This window comes from Suricata suricatta, chromosome 8 (assembly GCF_006229205.1).
Source record: "Suricata suricatta isolate VVHF042 chromosome 8, meerkat_22Aug2017_6uvM2_HiC, whole genome shotgun sequence".
NCBI classification, from domain to species: Eukaryota; Metazoa; Chordata; class Mammalia; order Carnivora; family Herpestidae; genus Suricata; species Suricata suricatta.
In genome coordinates, this window is record NC_043707.1 from 45963984 (window position 1) to 45987100 (window position 23117).

A 23117-nucleotide genomic window follows, 5' to 3' on the forward strand; every position below is an offset into this window, starting at 1 on the left:
GGGTTATGTAGGAGCAGCCATGATGATAGAGACAATGGGTCTCCATGCTCCACAAAAAAATTACACACAAAAAAAAAAAAAAAAAAAAAAAAGCTGGCTTGCTCAGGCACAGAGATCATCCCAGGAGCAAGTGTCCCGCGAGAGGAGGTTAGAGCCAGTTAGACTAAGGTCAGCCCACCCAGGCCTTCCAGCTGGAGCGGGTAGAGCCGATGGTAGCCAGAATGTGGGAACTCGCTGGTTCCTGTCCTCTCCCATCTGTATAGCTTGGAAGGGAGCTGCAGTCTGCGGCATGAGCAATGGATTTCGCTTTCAGAGGGGAAAAAATTACTTGAACTCATTCTCTGACCACCTGCAGGCCGTAAGCGCTCAGGTGCCAGGAAGAAGGATGCTGCATTGTATCTGCTTGAAGCAAGGACAGCCTCGGAGTGTGGCTAGTTGACAGCATGCACGCGGGAATGGTGAGCCCTTAGATTGGGGGTGGGGTGGGATGACACGGACTCTTTGAAAACCGGTTTTCTCAGCCTTGACCCTGATATAAACAGAGCTCTCTTTTTCGTTATGTGCCTTCTGGCCCATAAGCTCTTTCTGAAATGGAGCTGTCTGTCTGATGCTATGTTAGGAACGAGCTGTGAAAGGGGAGCGCTTTGTGAGACACATGCAGGCCCTGAGACCGTGTAGCTTTCTGCTTCTCAGACGAACCTTGGTCTAGAGCCGCTGGGGCCTGTTGGGGGCACCTGAGAGATGGTCGGTGGGCAGCTGTACTCAGGCACCGAATCCTTCACAGAATGCGTCTCCGTCAAGGAGGAGAGCTGTTAGACGGCAGGTGGAGTTCCAGCCACACCACTCACCCCGAGGCAGGCCCGCAACTCTGTCTACGCACAAAATTCCCCCTCAACGGCGGACCTCAAACTTGAATGGGGGCTTAGGGTTGCCTAGAGAGCTTTTATACAACCTGAGGACTGGTTCGCTTTGGTTCAGGAGTTCCGGGTTGGCCGTGTTAACAAGTTCCGAGTGCAGGGATGCGCGCCCAGAACCACACTCTGCCATCTGGGCCACGGAGGTGAGGAGGGCACAAGACCGATTTCATTATAATAGCCATCTTTATTTGTAAAAATCCAGATATAAAATGTATTCTTTCAGTCTTTCCAAGTTTTCCTTTTAACAAAAACAAAAAGGCACATAAAAACCTTCCCCGCTGTCATTCCCACAGACGATGTTTGTCAGGCACCCCTCCCCCCTCCCCCCTGTATAGCTACATGCTTCGTTCTGGGACATCTCGCTTCCCCCACATGCTTCGGTGCTTTCCTACCAGGGTAGAGTTCCGAATTCCAAGACTGAAGGACACAAAGAGGGGGTGGGGGTGGTGCAGAGTGCGTGGTGTGATGTTCCACGACGTGCAGGACACAGGGGGCCTAGTAGTAGGTTTCCTTCTCTACCCAACCTGTAGGTGGCAAAGAGAAACAAGACACACTGCAGTGAGTCCTGCTCTGGGGCACAGTGGGAGAAAGAGTGACAAGGAGCGACTAGTGGGGGTCAGGGGCACCCAAATTCGGTATTAGACCTCAACTATTTCTTTAAATGTTTTTAGGAAAAACATGGTCATTGGAAAGTTGGTTTAGATTTCTGCCCAACTTTCACTGGATCGTATTTTAGACGACAAACCAAATACAATCTATTCTGAAACCTTCATGGGGCTTGTTATTCTGAGGATGAGACTGTAGCTTGCAGCTGGCTGGTCCAAGGGCCTGGGCCAACCCCGATCATGGAGGGAGCCCAGACACTTAAGAAGCCACAGAAATACCGCCTCTCCCACCTCCCTGCTGAAGCTAAAATGAAATTACCGCCAGGGCGTCGCCTAATGATGAGCTTTCGGACTTCGTCGTACACGAAGATGAGAAGAGAGTAGGGGAAGGCACAGAACCACCAGGTAGGTCTGAAAACAGAATCAGGTATTAATTCACACACACATGCAAGTCAAAAGAAAGAAAAACCATGTATCACCTGAGATAGCAGAATTAGCCTGGAAGGAGGAGGAGCCCAGTACGGTCAGTTAACTACTGAGCCATTAGCACAGAACACACAGAAAGATCTCAAGAACAGAATGCTGCTCCCTGGCACCAGGGCCTAGAGCGGCTGAGGAAACCAGACTGCAGACTTTATGAGGGAATCCCCTTTTACACGTTTGGTTTGTAGAGTGAGTTGAGATTTTCTGTTGACCAACCCCCAGCAAATGGACACTTCATTTCTTCCCCTTAAGGAACTTGATTGAGTGTAGTATGTATCTAATGCTCTGGCATCGGAAGAAAAAGCACCGCTGTGTGGGTCAGAACCAGTGTATCCATCCCTTGAATTCAGTCAGAGGTGTGTTGAATCCTGGAGCTGGGGAATGAAAAAACCTGAGCCCTAATGGAGGACAAAGCTTTGGAAGCTGGGCTGCTGCCATGTCCCCAGCTTGGAGACAGGCACCCTGGGCAGCCCTGTCAAAGGCTGTGCTTTCCTGACTACCAGCCTCTGCAGTCGATAGAAGAAGGTGGCCCCAGGGCAGGAGCCTGGCATTCTCCTCTTCCTGGCACTAGGGGTCTTCCTCCACAGCTGGGAGATGACCTCCTTTGGCTCGGTCATCCAAAGTAACTGAACCATTTTCCTAACTGGGTAGAACCTGTTGGGAACAAACCCTCTAATCACAGCAGAAGAGATCCTGAGGCACTACTTTATTTCAGTATTTCTCTTTTAGGGAGCTTGGTGCTTCTCCTGGTCTCCTCTTGACAAACAGTGGGCTCAAGCAGACAGAATTTGACTCAAGATGGCCATGCCTTAAAGATTACAATCTAGTGGGGAGTAGAAAGGACCAGAAATATAGAAAGGGCACACCTGCACTTGTCCAGGAGGGCAAGGTCACGTGGGGCGAGCGCCAGGCAGGGCCCAGACTGATGGCGTGGGAGGGATCAGCCCTACCCAGTAGGGATGTAGGGGAAAAGAAGACTGAATATTGAATTCACCCACAGAAGTTTGGATGGCTACAAGAGAAAACTAGAAAGACTGCCTGGACCCTAGTGAGACAGACCCTGGATGCCAGGCTGGCCTCGCACCGAGGACACCTGCGCTGACAAGATGTCATTGAGGCCCATGGGGCTTGGGTACTTCAGGGGTGGGGTTTGTGGGAGGAGGTGTTGGCTACAAGGCAGGTGGGATGGGTCTGAGCAAGGCAGAGGAGACTTTTGCATCAAAAGCTCATGTTGTATGGGTGCCTCATTCTGTGCCTTAGCATCTTTTAATCAAATGCAGCAACTTAACCTCAACCAGTTAGTGGACCCCACCAAACTCCTTCGGTTTCAAAAAGCTAACAAAATTTGCACTTCTGATAAATCTGAACTTTTCACATACAGGCTTTAAAGCACAGCAAAGCACGTTGTGGTAAAGAGGCCAGTTTGGTCCTGAGCAAAGACGAGAGCGGGCAGCTTGCTTGGGTCTACTCTACCCGTGACCAACCTCAAACCTGCTTCTCCCAGCTCCTTCCTTGGACAGCAGAGGATTCAGAGGCCCACAACAGCAGAGGCCTGGGATGGGAACACACAGGGGCTAGCGCAGCACATCAAGATCTGAACCTGGTCCCCAACACCCAGGGTCCACCTGGTCCACCTCTCATGACAACCGGACTGGTGCAAGTGCGCACGTGGCTGGCTGGTGAATAACTTGGTCCCGGCGCCTGAACACTGGCCTGTCCTTCCTAGTTTCCAGGCCAGAGGAATTTCTCATGTGCTACTCCAGCTCCTAACGCTAACCACTACTGGTGCATGTCACAAGAGGAGACACTCCACTCTACCTCACGCTTCGTGGGCCTGGAAGAGGAGTGACTTACTTGAGGGGGTACATCCTCAGGGCTACGCCCATTCCAGGGCAGTAGGAAAGGAAAGCAGCAAGGGCCGTCTCTTCAAAGAGCCCGAATATTAAGATCTTGTTCCTAAAATCAAGGGGAGAAAATGCTTGAGGATGCAAATGGAAGTTAATCTTCGAATGCCTCGCGTGAAATGGCAGGTCAATGTCTCGGCATGTTAGCTGTACTTGGGAACATAAGGGCAGTTGGGGGAAAAAAAAAAAAAAGAATCACACCTTGCTTCCTAAATCTGCTCCAGACCGAGATTTCAAAAACCCGCCCACGTGGTGGGTGCGGGGTTTGGCAGAGAGTTCAGAAATCCCCAGAGCCCTTGTGTGTGGGTGCTGAGTGTCCTTTACTCACTTCATCCCCTGCTGGAAGACGGAGTTCCTCCTGGTCTTACAGATGACCAGGTCGGCCCACTGCACCACCACGATGCTGACGAAGAAGGCTGTGTGGCACGTGAACTCCACAATTTTCCTCTGTTCAAACGTCTGGGGCACAAAAGGCCGACAAGGTGAGCCCAGCTCATGGCCAGCATGGCCAGAGGCTGGAGGCGCTCCCTCGGGCCCGGCCCTCGCTCACCCACTGCTGCCCGTAGCTGTCCTCCACGTCGTTGATCCACCGGTCATCCCACTCCACGCGGAGCCCCAGCAGGTGCGTCGGGAGGAAGCCGTTCTCCGCCAGGATCACAAAGTAAGTGAAAAAGCCTCCCAGGGCCTGGATCATACCTGCGAGTGCGAGAGAAGCCCTTCAAGCCTGGTCCAAGGGCATCTTGGTCACTGGTTCAGAGTCGACAGGAGGAGGGAAGATCGCAGGGACCCACCCCTCCCCCAGCGCCCGCTTCTCTTTTTGAGTCATTTTTCAGAGTTTTAGGCGAAGATCCACAGGTCTCACTCAGAACCATATCCACCGCTATGCCGGGATCATTTGCCTCGACCAGGGCACAGCCTTTAAGGGAAAAATGCTTCCCTGTTTTAATCTCTGACACACGGAGACGTTTTCTTTTCCCATTGCCATTCTCCCATCTTTGAAATAGTGAACGGGGCACTTTCTGACCCAACCCTCCCTCCCTCCTTCCTTCCTTGTCAGGACTCTTCTCTTCTCCCCTGGCATTGAATCCCACCACACCACCCTGAATCCCTCAGGGTAGATTCGCTCCTGGACCTCCTTAACATGAGGCTTCCAAGAGCACCTGTTAACTCCACTGCTGGGGCAGAACTCGAGGCCTGGAGGTGTGCAGTCACAATGTGGCCATGACCCACCAGCCAAACCTTCAAGCTCCAGTGATTCCTTCAAAGCATAACTCTCTATCCAAATTAGTGGTGTGCTCCATGTCCCCAGGAAAAGCTGTTCCTGACTGAACTGTGCCTGGTGATCCTAGGGGCAGCTGAACCCAGTCTAAAGAGCCACCATTTCCACAAAGAAGTAACTGGGCAGACGGCAACAGATTTCTTCTCACTCGAGAATCTTGGACAAAACTCCTCCGAGTCTCACGCTACGTCCCAGTGCCTGCTAGATCTGAAGCCTCCGAAACCAAGTGTAGGTGAGGCCATCCCTACCCCTGCAGATGCTTCCCGCTCAGGGCCCGGGTCAGGGGACAGTGCCTCACCGATCTGCCCGTAGGCCATGCTGATCAGCCGCTCATTCACAAGCTTGTCTGTTTTGGGGTTTCTGGGCTGTCTCTTCATGATGTCACTCTCAGCTTGCTCATAAGCCAGGGAGATGGCAGGAACCTGGGGAGGAGAGAAGAGAGGGAGGAGTATAAACGTGGTCAGATCCCAGGAAGCTGACATCATGAAACTTTCTTGCCCCCTTCCCTTTTAAAATTGTTCTTCGTACCATGAGATGCTATTACCGGTCCTGTTAAAAGAGTCGACTCTTCCCTTTTATATGACATTGCTATCTGACAAACAGGTGTTGACAGTTGCCTCGGAGAAGGAGTGAGAACACAGCTTCCTGGAAGCCAAGGCTGTGATGCACATCGGTGTCACTACTGAGAACCACCATGGCCCCCTGGGCGCCGGCAAGCAGCCACGGGTGAGTGCAGGCCTAAGCCATGGGAATCACTTACCATGTCCGTGCCCAAGTCGATGCAGAGGATGGTGACGGTCCCCAGTGGTAGTGGAATGTTTGCAATAATAAATATCAGGAAGGGGGTGATCTCTGGAATGTTACTGGTCAGGGTGTAGGCAATGGATTTCTTCAAGTTATCAAAGATCAGACGACCTGGGAATGCAAGTTTGGTTTTTTTTCCCCTCACTGTCTAGCTCAAAGAGATGGGCCAGGCTAGAAATGGATACAGATAGGCGGTATCGGGATGAGTTTTTGGCGAACACTGTTCTCACCTTCTTCGACTCCAGTCACAATGGACGCAAAGTTGTCATCCAGAAGAATCATGTCAGCTGCTTGCTTAGACACGTCGGAGCCAGCAATCCCCATGGCAACCCCAATGTCTGCCTTCTTCAAGGCTGGAGAGTCATTCACACCATCGCCAGTTACAGCCACGATAGCTCCCTGTCAGAGGAAGGGGGATGGGTAAGAGCCACACAGTCCAGGGTTGGAGTACACAAGGCACGTGCCTCTGGTCTCCACACTACAGACACTGCCCCTTTCCTACTGAGACTTTCCGAGCTCAGCCCAAGAAGCCACCCAACCACTACTCGACAAGAGAACTGAGGAATGATGAGAAATGTATTCTCCCCACCCTGCTCCCCAACAACCGTTCCTCAAAGGCATGACTTTGGGGAGCAGATCTCTGGAAAACCCCGTTCCTTTACAGGTCTTTTCGAGGCACAGGACAGAAAGTCTCTCCTGGCCATTCACATCCCCAGTCTGGATACTGGAACCTGTACTGCTATTCCAGACAAGTGTGGGGGCTCAGACTCCGGACCACAGTGAAGACGTGTGTTGTCAAGTACATATAGCTCTGCCAAGCCGATGTCAAGTTCCCCTTCCCTCTGGAGCCACGCCTGGAGCATACACTGGAGCGTGTACGGGGAGCCTGAGGACAGCTGGGGCACGCTCCTACCACCGCGGCTCTGTTTTCATTGGCACTGCCGTCACAGAGGTCAGAGCCCGGCCCTGGCGGCCTGCGAACCTGTCTCTGGCAGCCTTCCACGATGATAAGCTTCTGCTGGGGAGAGGTCCTGGCGAACACGATCTCCGTGTGGTACTTGAGAATGTCATCCAGCTGCTCGGAGGTCATGTCCTTCAGGTCACTTCCATGGATGACGCAGGCCTTAGCATCTCTGCGAATGGGATAAAAAAAGGGGTCACCCATTGCTTCACCCACACGATGCTCATCGCTAAGAGGGAAAGTTCGATGTGGAATACTTTGTGAGTAACATGAAGCCAGAGGGCATTTTCCCGATCACATTGGAGCAATTATCTGTGTGCCACGTGCTACAGGTTACGAAGCACTGTCCCAGCGATCCCGTCCATTCAAGAATCAAAGCCACCTGGAGGGCAGCCTGTCATCTTCCTTTCCTGGCCTTTACAGAAGACATTGAAATACTATGACCAAATGCTAGACAGGCAGAGCAAACCCTCTAATAGCCCCAAAGTAGGTGAAGGGGTCCCAAACTTTAACATCAAAACAATACTGCTTTATCTCTTACGTATTTTCCTTTACTACCCAAATCCTCCTTTTGTGGCCTGACCACCTGGACAAGTTGAGTGTGGTCCTAGAAAGTGGCATGCTGCTAGGTCTCAGTGGTACAATCTGTGGTTCACGGCACACAAACGGAAGCCTGGCCGCAAACCATGCTTCAGGACTAAGCCTCAACTTCCTTGCTCAGCAAAGTGGGAATCATACCTACCTTGATACAGTGCTGGGTCAAGTGCTTAGAACAGAAAGCACCACCTAAGTGCTGACTATCAGGACTACCCCGCCCTTGGAAGGACCTGGGGGCCTTCTGGAACTGCAGGGGCAATCGCTATTCAAGAGCAAGCCTGGAAGCAAACTGTCCTAGCCCCACGCTGATGATTCCCAATTACTGGCATGTGCACATTTGAGGCTGTGCTTCCGGACTTACCTGGGGTTCACCTGGCTCACTGGGATGTTGAGGCGGGCAGCAATGTCTTCTACTGTCTCATTGCCTTCTGAGATGATGCCCACACCTTTGGCAATGGCTTTGGCTGTGATCGGGTGGTCTCCAGTGACCATGATGACCTGAACAAGGAACAGGGCAATTTAGTAAATGCAGCTGCCAAGTGAAACGACCTTAAGAAGAGTCTTAGGTAACCAGGCAAGAGGAAATATTAAGGATTACTCATCTTGGAATATCAAAAGGAAGGAATGCAAACTTAAATGGATAAACACTGACTAACCAAAAATACAAGCACAAGGTGTATACAGAAAACACAAAGCAATAACCAAGATTTAATCTTGGTATGTGTTCACATAGGTTACACTGTATCTACTTTTCCTTTATACAGTTACATAAAACTTACTAAAACCAGTGCCCCCCGCCCAAAGACAAAAATCTGATACTCATCAGTTACAGGCAAAGGTGCCAAATTCTGCTGGTCAGCACCCCCAAAGTGGCTCAGTTTGGGAGAGAGCATAAATATGTACAAGGAATTCAAAATGGTGACTGCTCTTTTTTGACCCAATGATGCCATTCCGAAAAATACACTTAAACATATAGTCGGAGTCGTGAGGGGAGTCACTTCTACAAAGCTTTGCAGGCCAGTCGTACTAATGAGGATGACAAAGTGGAGACAAAGCAGACAGCCGGCACCAAGGGAGACAGTGCACCCAAGATGGGTGCACCCAAATAATGTTCCATGACTTAAAAAGATAGGACGCTAAACGTTGATTAAAAAGCCAGTTAACTAAATTAAAAGCGGAAACATGCCATGCATTGCAAATATTTCAGAATGTAAAACCTTACTAAGTCATCTGTTCTCTGCAAATATTATGCTTCTATTCCTTTCCCCCAAAACGTCTTTTTCTTTGAAATCCCCCATCCTCTGAGTACACTGTTTTAAAGCAACGTGGCCCTGTCTGGTAGTAACTGAGGCGTTGGAGAGGAGAAGCTCCTCCGGCAGGTGAGAGGTCTAGCTGGCCACGTGGTGCCCACAGGACAAAGCAGGGTGTCCTGGGGCCCCGAGAGCAGAGGCCAAGGAGGCCCCCGGGCCTCACCTTAATTCCAGCACTCCGGCATTTGCCCACAGCGTCGGGAACGGCAGCCCGCGGAGGATCAATCATGGAGATGAGCCCAACGAAGCAGAGGTTTTCGACAGGGAAATTCACGTCATCGGTGTCAAACTGGAAGCCTTCAGGAAACTGTTCATCTGGCAGGTTAAGGTGGCAGAAACCTGCAGGGAGAGCAGGGGCTCTGTGAGGACCTCGGGGACAGGGGTGGCACAGCACAACAGTCTGCCTCTGGCTCCAGATGTTTCTTAGATGTCTCTTAGACTGTTTCTTAAGCGTCTAGCTTTATAACGGAATGAAGCTTTAGTTAACATTTGGGAATGATCTGCAGTTGCTGGAAGAAAAACCATGTGAGTGACAGAATCCCTCACCAAGTCTCCAAGGAAGAGGCATTGACCAATGTGGAGAAGACAGGCGAGCCCGGGGATTTCAGGGTTCTAGACCCACCCACTCAGGTACTTAGATTTAGCAAATCATGTAATTAACAAAAAAAACCAAAACTATGTTAATATTTACTTTTGAGAGAGAGGGACAGACAGACAGTCAGACACGGAGTGAGAGCAGGGGAGGGGCAAAGAGAGAGGGAGAAGGAATCCAAAGCAAGTTCCAGGTTTTAAGCTGTCAGCACAGAGCCCAATGCAGGGCACGAACCCATGAACTGTGAGATCATAACCTGAGCTGAAGTCGATGATTAACTGAGCTACCCAGGTGCCCCATCTGCTTCCTTCTTCGGGGGGGGGGGGGGGGGGGGGGGGGGGGGGGGGGGGGGGGGGGGGGGGGGGGGGGGGGGGAGGAGGAAATCGAGCCCACATCTCTGCTCACTATTCCTGTAGTACTACTGAGCACCAGTGAGGGCCACCATGTAAGCTACTTTGAGGAGAAATATAAGTCAGACACATTCTACCCAAAGGGCTTAGCATATAGGACCTTTACCACAGGGATCATGACACTCAAGACATTCTTGCTGTAAGAGGGTTACTGTGTTCTTTAAAAGTGGTAGGAAGGATGCCTGAGTGGCTCAGTTGGTTGAGCATCTGGCTCAGGTCATGATCTCGCAGTTTGTGGGGTTCAAGTCCTGTGTCGGGCTCTGTGCTGAGAGCTCAGCCTAGAGCCTGCTTCAGATTCTGTGTCTCCCTCTCTCTCTGACCCTCCACTGCTCACACTGTCTCTCTCTCAAAAATAAATAAAACATTAAAAAAAAAATTGAGTGGTAGGAGGTGGCACCTGGGTCCAGAGAAGAGCATAGTCTTCTACTTTGGGCTGGCAGAGATGGAGAAACGACACGTCACAGTGATTTTTCAGTGGATGTTCAGACAGACACCTCAAAACTCGCTGAAGAAGAAGGTATGAACCAGAGTATGGAAGTAGGCAATCGGTTCTCAGTCGCTAAGCTGAAGCGAATAGGAAGAATTACAGAAGGAATGTTCATCTATCTGTCCACCTCCAAAGTATCAAATGCCACCGTTTCAGTTACATTATACAACCAGTGACATGTTCTTCTCAGCTGCACCCACTGTGATAGGGTAGGAAGGACAGGCAGTGTCCTAGGTGACAAGTTTACCGTCAATCTAATTTGTGAGCTGACGCAGAAGCCGGGGTGTAAATGCACAGCCATTCCGTGCCAGTCAGGAAATGGTTTTACCCTGGAAGCCCTGGGAATTAATTTTAATTTCATTGTATGTGTAGGTCAGGGTCATGGCAACAGAAGTTTGACAATGAAGCTCTTCTCCCCTATTTTTTTCCCCCTAGGCAAACAGAACTGACCAGCAGGAGACCAAAGGTCTAAGTACGATCAGAAGCAAACCAGTGCGGACTCTGTTGCTCAGAGGCCCAGAGCACCAAACGCTTCTCCAGCCCAGCCCTTCTTGTTTGCAGAGCAACAGGGGGCAGATTGAGGAGGAGGATTCCTCCTGGGAGGCTTTGGAGGTGACCACGACAACGTGCAGGTGCGGAGGGGACTGGCAGCTGCGTGGCCGGCTGCCCACGCACGTACCTAGCACGCGCTCTCCGAGGCCGCCAAGCTCCAGGTAGGCATTCTGGAAGGCATCCTTCAGCTCCTCATCCAGGGGCTGCTCCTTGCCGTGCAGGAGAATGGAGCTGCAGCGGTCCAGGATCCTCTCGGGGGCACCTTTCATCACCAGCAGGTGCCGGGACTCAGATGTGTTGGGGTTCTTGTGGATGGACAGCTGTAAAGGACAGGGGAGACGTGAACATGGGTGGCTGGGCGTGTAGTGCCTGAAGGCAGAGCGTGGCTCCCTTACTACCTGGTACTGGTCATGAGAACCATGCAAGATTTCCATTTCTGAGCTCTGGGGTCTCACTCCTTGTGGCCTGCTTTGAATGCTACCCAAAAAAACAAACCTAGTGATATAGTCATAAAGCGCTGGCACAGGCTCACATCTAAAGTGTCCCTGAAGGGACAGTGCGAACAATGGGATGGACACATCCTCGGACACCTAGCCGCCTCTCTACACCCCCACTCCAATCATCAGTGAGTGTCCCAGAGGGCCCCAAATGTCCTAGGAGAGGCTTTGTTTAGCTTCCTGATATGCAAAGAGATTAGGACTTTCTATACATAATCTAGTGTAAAACCTAAAGCTTTCATAAAGCTTGAATAGTCCAGTTTTAAGAAGCATTTGGGCTTGCAACATTTCAGAAAGGTCCAACAGCCCTCCTTCCAGCTTCGTCCCCCCGAGCACCTCCCTGCCCGCCGGCGCCCCAGCCCGGTGACCTGGTACTTGTTGGTGGAGTTGAAGGGGATCTCCACGATCTTGGCGTGTCGGTCTCTCATCTCCTTCACGGAGCCACAGCACAGCTCAATGCATTTCAAGAGCGCGGACTCCGAGGCGTCGCCCGCAACGGCCCGCTGTGAACACAGACATCGTTATTAGCTGGAAACGCTTTGCTCAGGCACCACTGCAGACTCAGGAGGTAACCTGGATGTACCGTGATCTTGTCACAAGGGGAGGACCAGGCAGGCGAAGCAGAAGCAGTGCTGTTGGCAGGGACAGGCCTCTCTGCTCAGACCCACGGCCGGATGCCCTGTCAGCCCTCCTTCCCCACCCGAAATCCGGCTTCTGGTAGAAGAGGGGCACCTGGAGGGGTCGCCCACTCTTGGGAGGATCAGTAACACGCTTCCAACCTCCTCTTTTTTTTTTTTATCCTCCCGTCTCAAAGCCAACACTGTTATTCCCACACACATACTTCTGGCTATGAATCTGAAAATACCAAGTGAGAATCCAAATATTTACAGCACCCCTAACATAAAAGAATATCCCTCAGGTGCGTTCCTGGGAGTGGGGGGCCAATGGTCTGTGTCAAGGGCAAAAACGGAGAGCTTTAAACAGAATTCAACTGTGCAAAATTATCTGGGCCAGAATGGCGTGAGCTGAACGCTATTATTAGCTCCAAAGTCCTATGTATAATTGGAGAACATCTTAAGTTGAAGTCCACATTTGAGGTAACACATACTTGTATCTTGTGATATGCTGTGACACATTTATGCTCTGACACACTAGGAACATTGGGACTTGCAGCCAACTGTCATATAAACCCTTTAGAACTCTGATGTGCAGGACTGCACGTGCAGGTGTAGCCTCGTTTGAGAAGGAAAGGTGGCCAGGTGTGGTAAGAAATGTGAAAGAATGGGATCATTTTTAATAAAAGCCAGTTATTAAAGTAGAACAGGACTGCATGCCTTTTGTGGGGTGGTGGCAAACCCCTGAAATACTCAGAAATACACCCCATTCTCCCTTTTCTGCCACTTTTAATCTGGGAGAGATCTGGTACCTGTGGAGGTCCATGCTCCAAGCCTACAACATTTCCATCAGGAGGCAAGGAGAGCTGGGAGGCAGGCCACCCTCCCCGCATGGACATCAATGCAATGCCAAGAACATCTCCTTTAAATGGGGTCTTATCTTCAGATCCAAGACTGCCTTATCGTCTTGGACAGCTCAGTCCCCACCCAGAAGCACCCCAGGCCGCTTCACTAAGAACAGGCAAGCCTGGGGGGCCTCACACATGCCTCCCTCGTTCTGCCAACCCTGCGCAGCTCATGACCTTCCTGAGACTGTCTCCCCACTGGGCAGCACAGGGAAATCGCAGCCCTTTCCCAGTTCCCATGGATTCCATGAGGCTGAGCTTAGTTCTGCTTCATCAGTAAGCAAGCAGAGAACAAATAAGATAAGAGAAACAGCTGAGCTATTTTAAGAAAATAGATGGCTTAAGGGATTTATTGGAATCTACCATATCTTCATAGGCAAATGAGATCATCCAGTCCTAGAAGGAGCCCTCACTCTCTGCGATGTTAGGTGACGCTGTTGCGTAAGACTGGATTTTGTTAGGTTTTTCACAGGGAGGAACGCCTCCCACCTCTGGTCTGCTTCAGTCCCTCTCCTAATCTCTGCGGACCACAGGGTAACTAGAACTTCAGGATACACAGACCATATAGGCTCCACAAAGCCAGGCATCACACGGGCCATTCTAAGTGTTGCATGAGGAAAGGTTCCGTTGTAGAACACAAAGGTCACGCACTACTTCAGGACAATACTCTCGGGGGGGGGGGGGGGGGGGGGGGGGGGGGGGGGGGGGGTCCTGGGTGGTATCTACGCCCCCATAAGGCAGCCTTCCTGGTAACCGGAACTGCTGGGCATACCTTAAGGATAGGCAGGTTTTCCTGGTTAGCCTGAAACACCGCCCTGTTACAGAGACCCGCGATCCTGGACAGAGCAAGCCACGTGGCTGAACTCTTGTCGAACGAGACACCTGACGGAGACAAGGACACAAGACAGGAAAGTAATGCGTTCCCTTGTACACAAGTCCCATAAAATGTGACCAATAACACCTCATGTCCCAACTAATGAAAATCATCGGGCTTTTGGGCAAAGTCAAGAAGAGTCTAAAACCCCTGCCCGCAACTCCTTACCAAACGGTAAAGACTAAACCCCACCCTCCTCCCCGCCCCTGCCCAAAAAAAGGAAGCTGTGTGAACAGGTGCGGTTGAAGTGTGGGGCAGCCCCCGCACCTACCGCTCTGATTCTCCGTCGTGTCGGCTTCGTGGATCTGATTGTCGAACCACATGTGGGCCACCGTCATCCGGTTCTGGGTGAGAGTTCCAGTTTTATCCGAGCAGATGGTGGATGTGGACCCCAGGGTCTCCACAGCTTCTAAGTTCTTCACTAAGCAGTTCTTCCTTGCCATGCGTTTGGCGGTAAGGGTCAGACATACCTGAACACCGTGAGGAACCAGAGGATTTCAATCTTGACCCGGAGGGAATCTCACCCCAAACTCTGACTACATTCTACTATGGAAGAAGTTTGTCTCAAGTTAAACCCCTCCAGCCAGCCTCGGAAATGTGAATTGTGACAGAACCATGTATATAGAGAGACCTTTCTCTCCCTCCATAAAGCACAAGATTAAAAACAATCAGGATTTACCACACTGTATTTCTCCCACTCACCCCCAATTTCTTCTCCTTCGTTATACTGTTGTGCATCATGTGATAAGACCAAAACATATGCTTTGGGATTACTACCTTCCGTGTAAAATCATGCCGAGGCCTTCTCCCTGCCTAATCCTACTATGTGGCTCTGAGGGAAAACTACACACAAACATGTACAATCAAACATGGAGTTTGCAGCCACTCCAGAGAGGGCAGAGGAGGGGGCTCACATGCAAGCTGATCTAAGAGTGGGAAGCTGCCTTCCCCAAGCTGCTCACCGTGACAGTGGCCAGCAAACCCTCTGGCACGTTGGCTACAATGATACCGATGAGAAAGATGACGGCCTCGAGCCAGGTGTACTTAAGGATCAGAGAAAGAATGAAGAAGGACACACCCAGGAACACAGCCACACCCGTGATGATGTGGATAAAATGTTCAATTTCAGCAGCGATGGGAGTCTGGCCGCCTTCCAGCCCAGACGCGAGTGTCGCGATTCTTCCCATCACTGTGCGATCCCCAGTGTACACGACAATGCCACGTGCAGTGCCTTCAACAAGAGAGGGAGGGTGAACTGTACCACACCTTACCAAAAGAGTCACAGAATTTGCACGATTACCCAGTGGGGTTAAAAATAATAATAATAGACAAAGCCACACACATTTTGAAGGGCTAGCTCTTTGGTGAGCATATGCTGTCTCAGAGACTGGCAGAAGGCTTTCCATCCAGGAGCAGAGCAGCTCCAAAGTCCATGCCACCTTAGCGTGGCCCACGGAAGACGTGGGCTGGATGTGGGGGAGGGGGACAGACAGCCCACAGGCTTCCCAAGCCTTCCTGCCGGCGGTTGAGCCCCATCTGCCATGCCTGATGATGGCGGTCGGACACAGAGCCAACAACACAAGAACAGAAGTCAGGTCTGTGGTTTTTGTTGTTGTAACAAGTGCCCAAGACCAAAGGGCCTACCTTCCACACAGTTGGTTGAGAAGAAGGCGATGTTCCTGGTCTCCAGGGGGTTTTCGTTTGTGAAGTCTGGAGACCTGGTCTGGGGCTCAGATTCGCCAGTGAGGGAGGAGTTATCCACCTGCCCGCAAGATTGGGGGGGAGGAGGGCTATGTGAGCACATGCCGGGCCGTTCAGCGCAGCCCTACCTGAGCCTCACAGAGCCCACTGAACCCACCTTGCAGCCGTGGGCAGATATGATTCGGAGGTCTGCAGGGATCCGGTCTCCGCCCTTCACTTCTACCAGGTCCCCGACTACAACCTCCTCGGCGTTGATGCTCATTTTCTCACCATTTCGAATCACAAGGGCTTGCTTTGGAGGCAGAAAAGTTTACACCAGTCAGTCAGGGAAAACCAGCTGCCAACAAGGGCAGGGTGGTTTCACACAAGAAAGTCAAGTTACAAAATGGTGCCGACATGACTGATCCGAGCGCATGTCAGAGACTATTAATCTTTCTATTTATGCAAGTTATAAAGGCTTGCTCAAGTTATCTGGAGATAGCACTCTTGTCCCCATTGCGTGCTCTGCCAGGGTACGCTCAGAAGGAAGGCCATCGCTTTCTGTCTGGGGTCTAAGGACAACAGGTGTGGTTTGGGTCAGGGGAGAAGGTATCCCTCTTCTGACAGAATTGCCAAGTACTCGGACACCTGAGCTTCACACCAGTTCAAACCCATGCCCAGGACCTGAGCTTCACACCAGTTCAGTCATGCCCGGGGACCTGAGCTTCACACCAGTTCACGCCTGTGTCCAGAACCTGAGCTTCACGCCAGTTCACACCGTGCCCAGGGACCTGAGCTTCATGCCAGTTCACACTGTGCCCAGGGACCTGAGCTTCATGCCAGTTCACACCATGTCTGGGGACCTGAACTTCATACCAGTTCACACCTGTGGAGTTACTGGTAGGGAAAGACCAGGCAACAGTACCTGAGGGACCATGTTTTTGAAGGATTCCATGATCTTTGAACTTTTAGCTTCTTGATAGTAGGAGAAACAGCCAGTTATGATGACGACAGCAGAGAGGACCACACCGAGGTATAGCTGGAAGGGAACAAACAGGTTAGGAGCAAGGCTCTCTGTGAGGAGCCAAGGACATGCAGGTAGCTCCTGACTGAATAACAACAAATGTGTAACAGAGAGGTCAAGGCTTCTGGGGTCCTTCAAGACAGAACTCGTGTCTTCACAGTTCGCTTCCTGGAGACGGTATATAGGACTACCAGATATGGGACCCCAGGGATCTTGGTCACTACACCTCGACAGACTTTTGGAAATGTTCTAGATGGATCTATTTCTCCCACTTTATGAAGACGCAGATGTTTCCGAATGAAACGTGTGACTCTGCAGGATGGCCACCACACCTCTCTGTGTACCAACATTAAAGGCTGTGCTCTGCCATCTGAGTGGCAGCTGGACCCGGGTCAGGACCTGGGCAGTGCCACCTGCTCACAGCAGCGACAGGTGGGATGCACGTCCAGCCCATAAGAGCTGCTAGAGGGTAGGCACTGGAGACAGACACTGGAAACCAAGAATGGATGGGCCTTGACGGCACAGCTGCTAACACCGGTTTTCCCTCATGTTTAAAACCAACAGCCAACCGGTGGTAACCAGTGGAAAACAAGTGGGTGGCAAAGACCAGGCAGACACCTTGTGCACGCTTAGTCATCTCGAATACGTCTGCCGAACTCACATTATCGTTCTCAGGTTCCTCTTCTGTGGCAGCGTGGATGCCATGAGCTAAGAAACAAAGAATCGCTCCAATCCACAGTAACGTTGAGAACCCCCCAAACAGCTGCCGACAGAACTTGACCCATTCGGGAGTGGTGGGGGGCGGGGTGAGGGCGTTGGGGCCGTCTCGGGCCAGGATCTCAGCCGCGCGAGCAGTTGTTAAGCCCTGAGAAGCAGAGGAATGAATATGTGTTAGACACCCTGCCCTGCACGGACAAGCGGATTACCCACCTGCCAGCTGGAGAGCCACAAGAATGGCTTCAGGAGGAAACAGAATTCCCTGAGCTACCGAGCCTGTAAAACCTGGCCAGTTCTGATGAGGACCCCCTCCCAGTCCAGCCACACAGCTGCCCAAGGCTCCTGAGGGCCCCATGACACCCACGCTGAAATTCGTTTTAACTTGGTTCATGGACAAACCTGAATCCAGTCTGATCTCTTCTAAATTTAGGTAAGGGGCTCATGCCAAATTGCATTTTTACCAAAAAGATATAGCAATGTTAATTCATTGGTTCAGGTAAAAAAAAAATTTTTTTAAAGTGTATTTGAGCGGGAGAGCACGTGCATATGAGCAGGGGAGGGGCAGGGGGGAGAGGGAGGGAGAGAGAGACAGACAGACAGACACAGAGAGAGAGAGAGAGAGAGAGAGAGAGAGAAAGAGGGAGGAAGAGAATCCTAAGTAACAGTGTGGAGGTCAATGTGGGACTCAAACTCATGAACTCATGTGAGATCATGACCTAAGCCAAAAATCAAGAACTGATGTTTAACCGATTAAGCCACCTAGGTGCCCCAACTCATTGATTCAGTTTTACAGATTAAGAGCTTTAGGTCTTTTTGATTATTGAATCTGTCAGGGAGGGGAAGACAGAATGAAAAAGGGAAAGAAAAAAAAAATCTCTATAGGAATCTAACCTGTTAGTGGTGAATGGCCAAGTTTTAAATAAAGAACTTTATTCTTTGGGTGGAAACTGACACAGAGTCTAGCTGAGGGGCAGGGGAGTCCATGCAAGTACAGGGTCTAGTTAATCCCCAGTGAACATGCCAAGGTAAAAGTATTCACTGGAAAAATCCAGTTACTAAAGGCTTCACACTTCTTTAAATGGGCCTTAAAACCTTAACCCCTGGGATGGCGGACAGCGATCAAAAGCTTCCATTACAAGGGCGAAGGTGATTACTTTCATAGTATCAGAATGCCCAAGTCCAAAAAAAAAAAAAAAAGACAAAGCTAATTTTTGCCCAAAGTGTCTGCTAATATGCAGTTTGTGTTCAGGATATTTTAAATATCTGAATTCCCTAAGGAGTATGGGGGAACAGGGAAAAGAAAACCAAGCAGTTAAGGGGAAATGAAGACTCAGGCCCCTTCTCTGCCTCAAGTTCCTGGTGTGACCTCCTCCCTGCCCAGCAGAGTCCAGGATGACACCGCCCAGCATCTGAGCCCTCTTACCAGGCCAGGCACTGAATCCAGAGTCTTGCGTGAATTCCCTTAATCCTCGCGACAACCCACTTTAGGGGTCATCAAAAGCCAGTTGATGGGCTCACACTGCCCAACAGTGATGGTCAGCTCGGGCTCTGAGTCAGGCCTCCCCTGGGAGGGGGAGGAGCACCTATGGTGGGGGAGCCCAGGGCACCTATGCCACCCCCCGTTTCTCAGAACTTCTTGATGATTTACTGACACAGTGGCTACGCCCTGCCTGGAACTCAAGTTATTCCCCAGACCTTTTCCTTTCTGTATAGAAATAACAAACTCCGCACCCCCCTCCCCCAGACTGGGTACTGTTACATTGTCTTTGTGGCAAATGTAATATAAAAATCCTCCAGATAACACGGACATGCATCCCCTCCTTTTTTGGAAAGATTTCCTTCAGTTGTGTAAAAACCCAGTTTTAAAGTAGAAGCTAGAATAATCTAGATTCTGACATACTGCAAACGAGCTAGCTGGGCAAAGCAAACAGTGCAAAAGACAAAGTGGAGTCAACTAACTGAAATATTCAACTTCAGTCTGTGAATGTAGAAAAATGGAGAGAAAGGCTTGTAAACCAAGGGCCGAGGAAAGCACATGGCTGTGGAGCCCTTCAGTATCAAAAAACCCTGGTGCCCTACCAGATGTCACCAATTATAAAACGGGGAAAATAAGGTCTACTTTCAACATTTCGCAGGAAAACAGAATACTGTGGAAGCACATAAAAACCCAAGCTCTGCATGTCGCACACCAGATATGCAGATGGTGCCCATCATGGTTCCCTTCCCAGAGTCCCCAGGGTGAGGGCTAGAACATGGGGGAGATGCCACAGGGACACACACAACTGCATGGCCTTCAAACTGCAACATACTCGGCTCAAGTCTGTTCCGTATTTGCGATGAAGTTCGTCAAGGCTAAGTTTATGGTCATCCTAAGGAAAAACAGAAACAAAAGACTTAGACACTGTACCATGAAAAAAGGATGGGGTAAAGCATTCATGTCGCTCACCCCTATTACTAGGCTTTTCTCGGGTGCAGAAGGAAGGGTACTTCTCACCAAGGCCTAATGGCTCCGCCACCACATGGCTGTGTCACTAGAGGAGACGGCTGTGGTGTGGAGTCCCTGGGTGGCCGTCACTTCACTTCAGAAAACCCAATCAGCCCTGGAGCTCGAGGGAAACCTTGCTTGCCTTCCCAGATGACCAGGGAGGTTCTAGCCAGGCTGTGTCTATGGAAGCCTCCAGAGCCCCACAAGGTAGGAGGTTCCCTGGGTTTGGTATAATCCAGAAATCGAGGAGAGCAGAGGCCCATGGATTTCTCAGCCACCCCTCCTCTTGTGCATGTTCGGCTGTGCCAGGGAGCCTGAATAACTCTTCCGACCCTCTCATAATAGCCTGGAAGGTGGAAATTGTCCCTACCGACCTCTACAGTTCAGTAAGGTCTGTGCAGTGACTGCTTTCCTTTTAAAAGAAAGCAAGTCTCTGACTCAAAAGACTGGGGTGGAGGAAGGGGCAGTGGGTGAGGGGGAGGATCATATAAGAGAAATGATACAAATAATTTTTAAGGAGAACAAAAGGCAAACTGCCTCCTAATACTTACCATAGAAACTTCTTTCTTCAATTCATCTATATCCCTCTCTTTCTTGGCCTTCTTTTTGTTGCCATGTTCTGAAACGGCTGCAGGTTCATACTTATCACGTCCGACCTACCGAAGAACATGGGAAAGGTGTGGTTGTGTATTAGGAACGAATGATTCTAGAGCAGGGGGTTTCAGCACTAAAGTTTAGGGTGGCCATCATTCTGACTGGTCAACGGGACGATAATCATGGAAATGTACTGCCTATGGTGCATACTAAACAAAAGCAACTACAGCAGTGGTCATAAGCTCAAGCCGTACAAGACCAGTGGAGAAGTCATGGCCATCATGGAATGGTCCTACCAGTCACTTCCATTTGGGGTGAGTAGGGACGGGCCTGTGCTCTCCATATCTCTGTATCCCACAACCCTCCACCTTGCTGCAACAATGAAATTATCTCATGATTAACTTCCGAGTATCAAGCTTATTATGCCTTTGCATTCTGAGCCAGACGAGTCTGATTTAGAACCTGCACTAAACCCCTCACTATGGAACCTTGAGTACGTTACGGACTCTTGAGCTGCAAGTGTTTCTTCCACAGCATGGAAGGAATCATGCCGACCTCCATTTTGGGTCTCTGGGAAAACTAAAGGCCAAATTAAACACAACACAGAAATCCAGAAGTTGCTATTGTTATTAAATTCTCAGATTTGCAAAGAAGTCATTAAGTATCGAATTTAAACACTTTTAGGGCTCACATGGGAATACCGACTTTTCCGTCTTCTAAACAAAAGTCATCCAAAGAATCCTTAAAATTATATAAAAAAAGTCACCCCCCCCCTAAACTACAGCCTGAAAATAAACCCCCCAAATGAAAGTTTCTGGAAATGTTTTGACATAAGCAGGCTGTAGGGAAAGCGTGTGCATTATCACACAATTCACAGGGTCCACCCACGCCTCCTGAAAACGGGAACAATTTTTAGAGAAAAACGTTGATTCTATAGTTTAAATTTAGATTGTGACACACACACACACACACACACACACACACACACACACACACCCCCCCAGCTCCGCTGAACACGCCTGAGCTTACCTGCACAAAGCCTGAGCCCAGTGCTCTAGAGCTCAGTCCACGGAGAAGGGCCCCTCCCCGCCCCCTCGACACCCCAACCCCACAAACTGGCTCCCACCAACAGCCACCACCATCTAAGCAGAGTAGGGGAAGCAGATGGTGAGCAGTGGTGCTGGGACTATGATTCTGTGGCTCTCCCTTACTCGGGTCTAACTTCCGGAAGTACACGGCCAGCCACGAAAGCATCAACGGGGCAGCCGGTGTCCAGGTTAACATTTTACTAGGCTAAAAATCATAAAACAAAACAAAAAAAATCAAAGAGGAATAGGTGTATTTCAGTCACAGCTAAGATAGTCACGAATAAATACAAAATTCACTTGGATTTGAAAAGACCCTCTCTTAAGCCTCTAAAGGGAGGTCCTGCCCCAGATGGGTTGGTACTGCCCACAAGCTGGGGTGTCTGTATTATTCACGTTGTTCACCAGTGGTCACTTGGGCAGTGTTCCTTGACTAACTTCTCCCAACAGAGCGGAGTTCTTTTGTTTCTATCTTATCTGTGAAGAATGAAGCAGGTCTAAAGATAGTCGACATTCTTGAAATTCTCTCCACTGTGGAGCAACAGCATTTGTAAGTGCCTCTTTGTGCAGGGCCCCTGGTGCCAGGGTTAAAATGGAAAATAATTGCACACGCAGAAGGCAAACAAAAAGAAAGGACAGGGCTGCCACCCGGCAGAACCACAGTCCCACATACTTAATGGGAATGCATGACACTTAAAAATCATTTTAAAGACATCGACTAGGGAATCTCTAAAAGGCTGTGTGGCTGGTTTGTAGCATTGATTTTTAAAATACAGTTTACACATTTCTCTTTTAAGTAGGTGGGTGGGTGGAAATCATTAAGTTTAAATTTATGAAAATCAGAGTTAAAATCCCTCTGCCTCACCACCTGTATAGGCTTTATGCTCAGACTTTCAACATTTTTCAGTCCACAAGAGGCAGAGACCCCGACTGGGGAATGAGGCCCTGGCGGGTTCCAAGTTGCATCCCCATTTACAAGGTAAGTAAGTTGCCTCCAGCCTCCCAATTATAAAGGGCCAAGCGAGCTGGGAGTTTGATTTCCTACTAGCCCCCCTCCATCAATTCATGCTACATAAGGCATAGTTTCAAAGGAGGACATTTGTGAAAGAGACATTTGAGGTACTAATATGTGAAATTTCTTTCCCTTCGAGATTTTAAGTGTTTCAACAAACAACGTTTGTCCAGAAGACCAGATGGCATTGACAATGGGTTCTTCCCTGCAAATAAGGCAATGATTTAATACTAGCTTATTGGGACAGGAACTAAGTATTCCTGAAATCCTGCAGGAATGGGCCTCAATAATCACAGACTCAAAGCAGGAAAAAAAAAAAGTGTGTGTATAGGTGTGTGCACATGTGTGTTTGGGGGTGAGGAGTGCAGGGTGGGATGGGGAACGATGTTAAAAATGGGGGAGATGGCATTTTCTTTACTCTTTTAGAAACATCGGGGAAGAACAAAGGTGACAGCAAGGGAGAACGAGAAACTCCAGGAACCTGCCCACTCACTTCTACTTCCTACTTCTTCAATTAAACACTGATCGCACTGCCCACCAGGCTCCACACAATGGATCGGGAGCCCTGTAAGCACCCCGAGGTCTCAGAAGGAAGGTCTGAGGGAAGCTCACGGTTACCAGGGTCACCTCAGGTCCTTCTTCAACAGGCCACTGGTGAAAATGATAAATTGAGTTAGTGAGGTTCTAGTTTGTACGTGTGTGTTTTTTTTTTTTTCCATTCTAATTTAG

At 50.0% G+C, this 23117-nt stretch overlaps 1 protein-coding gene across 4 annotated transcripts in view; it reads right to left on the minus strand.

Annotated features, from left to right (window-relative positions):
• Positions 1-1075: 1075 nt before the first annotated feature.
• Positions 1076-23117, minus strand: part of ATP1A1 (ATPase Na+/K+ transporting subunit alpha 1) — a 28706-nt gene continuing 6664 nt past the window's right edge. The window contains exons 1-23 of one of the 4 annotated variants that reach the window (XM_029949795.1): positions 21321-21585; positions 20249-20353; positions 19522-19581; positions 17157-17360; positions 16397-16510; positions 15650-15784; positions 15436-15553; positions 14754-15022; positions 14063-14261; positions 13690-13799; positions 11767-11901; positions 11029-11221; positions 9024-9199; positions 7912-8048; positions 6975-7125; positions 6223-6391; positions 5949-6103; positions 5487-5610; positions 4460-4605; positions 4238-4368; positions 3860-3961; positions 1842-1933; positions 1076-1441 (exon numbers count right to left, since the gene is read on the minus strand). In XM_029949795.1, the coding sequence (XP_029805655.1) occupies positions 1413-1441; positions 1842-1933; positions 3860-3961; positions 4238-4368; positions 4460-4605; positions 5487-5610; positions 5949-6103; positions 6223-6391; positions 6975-7125; positions 7912-8048; positions 9024-9199; positions 11029-11221; positions 11767-11901; positions 13690-13799; positions 14063-14261; positions 14754-15022; positions 15436-15553; positions 15650-15784; positions 16397-16510; positions 17157-17360; positions 19522-19581; positions 20249-20353; positions 21321-21575 (3309 nt within the window). In that variant the 5' untranslated portion in view covers positions 21576-21585 and the 3' untranslated portion in view covers positions 1076-1412. Of the gene's footprint in view, positions 1442-1841; positions 1934-3859; positions 3962-4237; positions 4369-4459; positions 4606-5486; positions 5611-5948; positions 6104-6222; positions 6392-6974; positions 7126-7911; positions 8049-9023; positions 9200-11028; positions 11222-11299; positions 11351-11766; positions 11902-13689; positions 13800-14062; positions 14262-14753; positions 15023-15435; positions 15554-15649; positions 15785-16396; positions 16511-17156; positions 17361-19521; positions 19582-20248; positions 20354-21320; positions 21586-23117 lie in introns of those variants that run through there. The other 3 variants (XM_029949796.1, XM_029949797.1, XM_029949798.1) reach the window with 3 other exon arrangements.